The sequence below is a fragment of the Schistocerca nitens genome, chromosome 5, assembly GCF_023898315.1.
Source record: "Schistocerca nitens isolate TAMUIC-IGC-003100 chromosome 5, iqSchNite1.1, whole genome shotgun sequence".
NCBI classification, from domain to species: domain Eukaryota; kingdom Metazoa; phylum Arthropoda; class Insecta; order Orthoptera; family Acrididae; genus Schistocerca; species Schistocerca nitens.
In genome coordinates, this window is record NC_064618.1 from 613052598 (window position 1) to 613061707 (window position 9110).

The 9110-nt window shown below is 39.2% G+C and overlaps 1 protein-coding gene across 1 annotated transcript in view; it reads left to right on the forward strand.

The window, feature by feature from the left end:
• LOC126259735 (calpain-C) overlaps window positions 1–8594 on the forward strand; it is a 491160-nt gene extending 482566 nt beyond the window's left edge. Inside the window, exon 18 of the mRNA XM_049956718.1 lies at window positions 6755–8594. Within this exon, the coding sequence (XP_049812675.1) occupies window positions 6755–6781 (27 nt within the window). The 3' untranslated portion in view covers window positions 6782–8594. The remainder of the gene's footprint in view (window positions 1–6754) is intronic.
• The last annotated feature ends 516 nt before the right edge of the window (window positions 8595–9110 follow it).

Below are 9110 nucleotides of genomic sequence, written 5' to 3' on the forward strand. Positions count from 1 at the left end.
CAACCTCAAAAAACACACCAGCCAAATGGTTTCATTATAATAAGGCCCCCTGCATCACTGTCTTGAGCAGAATTAAGTTATCAAGGACGGAAAAGTAGCACCTAAAACTGCACATGTGACCTTGGGATTCGAGGAGCCAGATGAGGTGACAGTTGACCATGTGCTTGACAGTCTTGCCCAGTGACTGGTAAGGGATATGCTCTGGTAGGTTTTAGAGTCAGTACAATACTTGTCCAGTTTCCATAATGGGATTAATATTACTTCCTTCCAAGTGGTGGCATACTGTCCATCAAACCATATCTAATTGAAATAGGAAAGGAGTTTGCCTTTGTCTCTGGGGCACCAGTGACAGAGCATGGCATAATGAACCTGCTCTGTCCTGTAGCAGTGTCTCTGGCTGTGGACAGAGCTAATTCCAATTACCACATGGAAAATTAAAGATTGTAGACCTCCTCATTACAGATAAAGAAGTGGAGCCACATCATCTTCGCATCTGGAACTCTGGAGTTTGTCTGCATTATGCAGTCTCAGTAAAAACATGATTAAATGTTCAAATAAAACCTGACCCATGTCTTTAGGTACATCTACCAAGATGTCATTCCTCAACAAGGCTGTAAGTGAAGGAGTACCACCCTTGCCTGAAATCTGACTCACACTCATGCAGTGGAAGTGAATCAATTAATGGAACTCATGAATTCCTTCCAGGCATTCCTCTTCCATTCCTTTATAATACCCTCACTTGTGCTCTCCCTGATCTGAAGGCATGAAGATTTTCTGTAGTTGGACAGTGTTTGAATTTCCACAAAGCTGCACACCTGGTTCTGACTGCCAAGCAATATTCTTAATTCTGCGAAGGAATATGCTATCATCTGAGATAGTTGCTAGATTGGGGAATAGAATCAGCTGCATCTCATTAGATCACACATGTGAAATGGTCTACCATCTTCCGGGCACCTTCCTGTTGTTTGAAGATGGCCTGCTGACTGTTTTATAACCAGTCCGCACTTTTGGAAGCATCCATCTTTGCCATCTCTTATTGACCACCATCCAAGTTAACAGATGTAACACACTGGAAAATGTCCACTAGAATGCAAATCTGTGGCCACTTCCCACTGATCTGAGTTTGTAATAACTGGGGAGCAAAAATAAAAAAGAAGGTCAGTGGCTGAAGATGACGCTGTAGCTGCAGAAAATGTCATCTGACCAGAGTTCAAAAGACAGATGTTCTCTCAATGTCTTCTCTCAGTGGATGAGGTGCTCAATAGTTTGACCCCTGGAGCAAGTGGTAGCTGAGCCCACTGCACAATGTGTACATCAAAGCCACCCTTAAGAAGCAAAGGGTGGGGAAATACACAGAAAAGCTCTGTTAGTGCATCTGCATTAAACGGATCATAAAGTGGAAGGTATAAAGAACACACAGTAATCTTAGCAGCACTCTGTCTTCAAGCCACAAGTGGCCCATCAGGACCACCTGACTACCTTGTCATCCTCAGCTGAGGAAGCGGATAGAAGGGGCGTGTGGTCAGCACACCGCTCTCCTGATCGTTACAATGTTTTTCTGTGACCAGAGCCACTACTACTCAGTCGAGTAACTCCTCAATTGGAATCACAAGGCTGAGTGCACCTCAAAAAACAGCAACAGCACCTGGCGGCCCAGATGGTCACCCATCCCGACAGCGCTTGACTTTGGTTCTGACAGGAACCGGTGTATCCACTGCGGCAAGGCCATTGCCACAGTGATCTTAGCTTTGTGAAAATTTCCACTGCAGGTATACTTGTATGGCCATGGTAACAGGGGCAGAAGAGGAGTAGCATCTGTCATCAATGAAAACAGCCACACAAATCTTATCCCTGTCTCCAATATGACTGGCCTTCCTGTAGGTGTGGTAGCTCCTTAATGCATGTGTGTTGGTGACTTTAAAATGAGTTTCTTGTAAGCAGATGCAGAATGGTCTCTCCTGGGACAGAAGCTTCAGTTCTTCCAAATGAGATTTGTATCCCTTTAAATTCCACTGCAACACAGAAGTCCTTGTGGGGGCCACTGAACTGTGACAATTGTCCTTGCCGTTCTCCTTCAGTGGTGGTGATTAACCCAGGAGGTCAGAAGGGACTGGCTCTCCAGTTCCTCCATGTGCTTATAAGTGTTCTTACAGTAAAATAACCTGTAGAAAGAGATAGTGCTTGCTGATCCAAGCTTTAGCTGCCACTTCCACTGCAAATGACTTTTTGTGTGACTTTTTCCTTACATATGGAAAGATTTGGTTGCATAGGTAGAGGGGATGGCTTAGTGGGCCTCTAACAATGTGCAGTGGTATATGGCTGAGGTTCCAAGTCCATCGCTGATGACTTCCGAACAGTTTATGGGGTCATTGTAGCATTTTCCTTGCAGCTAAACTGACAAGTGCATGTATTCATACTTGAATCTGTGGTTTGGGTTTGTGTGGAGGCATCACAGGCTTCTTAAAGGCCAATGCAAAAGAAGTAGCAAACACCAGAGGTTGCATATCCTTGAAAATTTTTTTAGCTTCACCATAAGGTACGCATCTCGTGACTTTCTACTCCAGAATTATCCTAACCTCATTACAAACTCTACACTTGCTGCTCCATACTGTGTGATTACTAGAACAATTTACAAATTTCAGGAAAAGTATACATGAGTTACCTGATTTTCTGAGCTGTCTCTCCACAACTTCCACAATTAGCCCTTCTGTTACATACCATAGTGGTATCATCAAATCTTTGGCATTTAAAGCATTACATTGGGTTGGGGACAAATGGGCAATCCTCAAGATGGATATAGTCTATAAGAATACATTCAGTTAACTCCACCATACTGAAGGTTAGAATAAATGTTATAATTTTCTCTAATATGCCATTGGCTCTCCTCGTATAATTCTTTACTTCTGTGACACTCATGTTTTTCCATTCTTCAAGTAATTGCTGAGGATCCATTTCCATTATATCAGAGCAGGTAACAGTGTCTTTACAGAAATTAAGTGTGTTATGATACTACTCACAACAGGTTAGTCATCTAAAGTCGTGCAGCCAAGCTGTTTAGATATTTGATGTGATACGGCAATTTTAACAAATAGTGATCCATTACAAAGGTGTTTAACACTTTTTAATGACCCAGAAATGCCCTCCACCTCATTGTAACTGTAGAAAGGAGAGATCTCAAAGGTTTCCACTGTTCTCCTGATTACTATGAAAGTATTATTGCAGTCTAGTGCTCTGTTACTATAATCCTGAGTCTTTTTCTCGGGCAGACTGACCACCCAAGCTCTCGTTGTTGCATGGTGTATGTGCTACCTGATGGTACACCTGTCCAGGAGTAGATTTGAACTGATGTCACCCCGTAGGAATCCCCTGAACTGCTGTGAAGACAAATGTTGATGCAGGCAGAACCCCGTGTGCCTGAGCAAGTCTTATACAGCTGGGGGTGACAGGTGCCCCAGAGGTAACCCACTAGAGCCTGCTTTACCACAACAGACATTCACCTAATCGGCACATAATATACTTGAGGTTGAGGTGTTATATGTATCCTTGCAGTTCAGGCAGTGAAGCCAAGGCTTTCATTCTCTGAAACACACAACATTCCACCACTGCACATATCGATTGTCCTTGATGTATGCTCAGACTTTTTGTAGAAGAGGACTGGCAATGTTGGCCAGTCACTAGCTCATGAAACTCAGGGTTATTTTGCTCATACCCACCCACTGCTTGTGGAGCTCCCTGAAAGAAAAATGGTCCTCCCTTCACCAAGTTTTGGAACGCTCTTTGTTAGCCGCTTCAGGGACTGCCTGGCTTGGGTGTCCCTGCCATAGCTATGCTACTGCCAGCGTAACCCTTAGCATCTCAGACATGCAAACCCTCCTGCCCAGCACTGAGTTGCCTATGATAAGGTGTTACCCCCAGAGAGGGCATGATGATTTTGTCTTGAAGGAAATCATTGAGTATCTCCCATTTGAATAAAAAAATAAATTTTCTGGGACTTCCCCTGCCGATGGGAGAGATCTAGCCTTGAGTGGGACCTTGTCTGCTCTTTCCCTATACTCAGTACTTGTACTATTACTCTCAAGCTTCCAGAGATGGACTCATGTCATATCACAAGCTACAATTTGTAGTAAAATTTCCTGTCTTTTTTCTCAAACTGATTTAAAGGTGGCTGATAGATTTCTAGACTAAGATTCCTCTATGCTTCATTGAAAAGGTATGGGACCTGCCTTGATTGCACCTTGCAGTGTCTAAGATTTTCATGTGAACAATATAAACACATCCATATGTAAGCCCACCTCTGATGAGATCTTGTCCACAGTTAAGTCCTCAAGGCAAATGGGTCAAGGGGAACACTTGTATCCCCTGGAATCTGGAATATGCACTTTTAATTCATTACAGAATTTTGCTCATTTCTAAAAAGAATTCTGATGGGAGAGTTCCAGGAAATATTATGTCCCTACACTTGTTCTTCAGTTACTAGATGGACTCTGAAGTCTTCAGTAGGTGAAATTGATAGCAGGATGATTGACCTGGCCTATGTTTATGTTTTACAATTCAGACTTCTCCCTGAACCATTTTGTACATACTTATGTTGAGTTTGCATCTCTCTGGACTTTGCATCTAGGTAGCCAGTTAGTTCATGAACTCTGCTGTCATCAACCACAGGGTCTGCCTGGTTGTTCCACTCTCCTATACATTACTGCCAATGTCAGTGATCATAAACTGTGTTCTACCAACAAAGAGTTGAGTAGAACACTGCAGATGTAACACTGAAGAGCTCAAGAAGAAATACTGTAGCTATATAATGATTGTCTGTAAGGCTGTTCAGAAGAAAGGTGACATATCTGTGGCATGGTGAGAGTTTCAGCACTGTAATGGAGTCTAGATTAATGTGAGTCTTCACGGAGCAGTGCCAAACTAGTCTCCAATATTTTCTCTGTTGCCAACTACTGTCACCAGTTCCCATAAGGACATCTCCAACTCCATGGTACAAAAGTAGTTTGTCTTTTATCTGTGCATATTAGGATCTGGATTGGCTTGCCACGGCAATAACATTTCTGGAGCAGCCAAAAATGTTTTACTACATGATAATCCACATTTGATAATATGGCTAATTTGTTTTGGCTCCTCTAGTGGTGAATAAAGTACTGTTGTGCACTGATATCAAAATGTACCAGAACTGCAGACATGTACCTGAAAAAAAAAAAAACTTAATTATGTAACTTTATTTTGTGACGTCATAATTAAAACATTGAAAAACAATGGATTTTTATTCCTTTTTTCATCTGAGTGTTGTATAAATATGCCTATTGTTTTACACCAAAAAAACAAGACTATGCACCATGAAGGAATTATTAATTCTGAATGGAATGAAAATCAGGAGATGTGATGTATAGGTACAGACAAACAAATGATTACAATTTCAGAAAAATTGGATGATCTATTCAAAAGAAAGACCTTCAAAAATTGAGCAGGTCAGTGATGTATTGGTCCACCTCTGGCCAATATGTAAGCATTTATTCAGCTTGGCACTGATTGATAGAATTGCTGGATGTCCTCCTGAGGGATATTATGCAAATTCTGCCCAATTGGCATGTCAGATCATCAAAATCCAGGGTGGTTGGAGGGCCATGCCCATAATGCTCTAAATTCTCAATTGTGAGAGATCCATCAACCTTGCTGACCAAGGTATGGTTTGGTAAGCATGGAGACAAGCAGTAGAAAATCTTGCTATATGTAGGTGAGCATTATCTTGCTAAAATGTAAGCCCAGGATGGTTTGCCATGAAGGGTAACAAAGTGGGGTGTAGAATATCATCAATTACTGCTGTGCTATAAGGGTGCCACAAAATAATAGCAAAAAGAGTCCTGCTTTGAAATGAAATGGCACCCCTGACCATCCGACCATCCCTCCTGGGTATTGGCCCATACATTGGGTGACAGTCAGGTTGGTATCCCACTGCTGTCTGTGGCATCTCTGGACACATCTTCAGGCCAGAATCTCATTGATGGAAGTAAAATTGTCTTCAGTTATGAGTTACACTTCAAACTGGGCTCTGATGACCAGTGAAGAAGTGCCTGGAGACACCTTGGACAGTCATGGGATTCCACCCTGGCTGTCACCTGCCATACAGCCCAATAACCAGGAATGAGGTCTGGGGTGCCATTTCTTATCATTTGATTGTCATCTGCAGCACCCTTACAGCACAGCAGACCATTGACAATATTCTATGTGCTGTTTTGTTGCCCTTCATGGCAAGCCATCCTGGGCTTACATTTCAGAAAAATAATGCCCGCACGCATGTGGTGAGAGTACCTACTGCTTGTCTTCATGATTGCCAAACCCTACATTGACCAAGAAGGTCGCCAGATCTCTCCCAGTTGAGAATCTTTGGAGCATTATGGGCAGGACCTTCCAATCAGCTCAAGATTTTGATGATCTAACATTCCAATTGGATGGAATTTGGCATGTTATCTCCAAGGAGGACATCCAACAGCTCTATCAATCAATGTCAAACTGAATAACTGCTTGTATAAGGGACAGAGGTGGACCAAAGCATTATTGACGTGCTCAATTTGTAAAGAGCTTTTTCTTGAATAAATCATCCAATTTTTCTGAAATTGTCATCATTTGTTTGTCTTTACATGTACATCACATTTAATGATGTGGTGCCTTGTGTATCATTTTTTGTCTTAGAGTGTATTGTGAGAATCATTTAGACTTCTTATTTATTATTTATAATTCTTTACTGTTTCAGTGGCTGAAGACGTCTTTAATGTGCTAACACACAGAAAGCTGCAATATCATCTTGCTCAATGAAATTGACCATGACGTGTGAATTCTGTAGTCTTGTCCTTAGCTAGACTGAGCTTAGAGCTCATTGTTATAGTTAGGTCAGCTGAAACTGATTGTGATTATTTTGAAATTTCAGATATCTATATGTGTACATATTTTTTTTACAACAGTGTATGTATATTTTTTTAATAATTGTACATATACAGTCATAAACATGTGTATGTGTGTGTATATATACATATATATTTTTCCTCAATTTGTCAGTTTTTGTTGTAATTCTTGATTAGCAAGAGTACTTCTCTTATACTTAAATTTATTTTCTTCTTTTGACCATTAGTAGAACTTCTCCATAGAGATATGACTTTAAAATAAAAATATCAGGTACTTCAAACTATATTCCATGCTTCTCTCATAGTTGTGAGGACTAGAACACACACTTCTGAAGACAGTACTAAATTTTTAGAACACATAACAGTGTCTTGTGCAATAACATGCACCCTACCTCTTTTTCACACCCAGCTGCTTCCCCAGTCACTGGTGACTCCCCTGTCTTTTTGTATATCATTACATTTTCACTACAAATACTGTAAATTGCAATAATAAATCACTTACATATTATATTATCTTTGAACCAACTTATTTGTAACAAATCAGAAATAGCTCCATTAATTTTATTAGCAGTAATTCTTCCACAAATACCCTATGCAAGTAGTGCAGTACATGAAACATATGAGTCAGTTAAGTCAGATGATAGACTACCAAGATAGATTTGTTTTAGTTTTTCACTTGGTTTACTAAAATTTGCTATTGCAATCTTTCTTCTTACTTTTTCCACTTTTCAGTTTTCCCCATCCTTACAGCTGTGTACTCATCTGTTACCGGTATCATATACATATGTTTTTTTAGCTATTTATTTATGTCTTTGCCAGTCTGTGAGCATCACGTAGGCCTATTTCATGTTTCATTTTCATTGTATGTATCTACTCATCTCCTTAAATATTGTAACTGATTTCTTGAATGCTATAATCTTTAACATGATTTATAGATTCCTCATTTGTTTCTGTATTTCTTACAGAAATGGATTTGATTTTAAAAGGTGCAGACCATGTGATATTGACTGACATTTTGTCCCATTTAGTAATTGATATTGTGTCATGTTTAGCAATATCATTGTGGTTATTTATGTTAATATCACTTGGGATATGCCACTGAAGAAATTCCCAAAAGATACCTTCACATAAAAAATAAGCACACAAATATAAAATAAAATCATGCTGAGAACGTTTGACTCCTGTTCTAAGAAGTGTTATGGTGACTCTTTAGAATGAAATTACTATTTTATATCCAGAGAACAGTAGTGTATTCTATGTTTAAATCCTCTATTGAGCACTAGATCAGGGAAAAAGAGAATACCTTGAGCTATTGCCAAGGCATTTTTGAGCATATTATCTTCCTTTTCTCTGAACAACGAATATAAAGTACCTCATTTATCAAGCATAATGTACCGTTTGTATAATTAACATTCCACTGTCGATATAAATTGTAAAGTGCTGTTAAAAAGTGCAGTATGTTTTCATGGATAGCCACCTTGAAATCTAACTTTTTCAGTCCTTGGTACCACAATTGATAAATGTACAAAACTCAGTATGAGATACGATGTACAAATTTTATGTGATTTATATTTTTTTAATGTAACTTGTCATTTTCACCAATAACTGTAAGTGTAGAGTATGTAAAAACATAAAATTTGTATTATATTTTATACAGAATATTTTTGCATAAATTTGTAAATAATGTGTTATGCCTTTGAAATTAATTTGTAAATAAAGTAATAAAAGACAACAGTAATTAATGTAATTTAATGATATATTGACTATATAGTGATGTACAGACACAAATACATATTCTAGACACCACTATGCAGTACATAATGGAAGCGAAGTTACTTTGTCTAATTATGAGACACTATTTGTTCTATTCCAATGTACTAAAGTCTTAGAACTTTTCTTCTGTCAGGGAGATGGCTCGAACCAAACATTTTCTGACAGAATCACAATGAGAATGTTGTTTACTATGCCAGCAAGATCTGTGTGATGTTGGGGATGGAAATTGACCTCGTGAAAAATGCAACATAGAAGAAATAAAGAAGAAATGGCAACATTGGGACATGTAATTCATGGTATCTATGGGGTGGCTGATATGTTCCATTTACTACACTAAACACATTGAATGCCAATGGTGAAAGAGAAACAAAGTTTTTGCTTCTTGGAATAATTGTTTGAAATAAGAAAAAGTTGATTGGAGCCAACTATGAACCA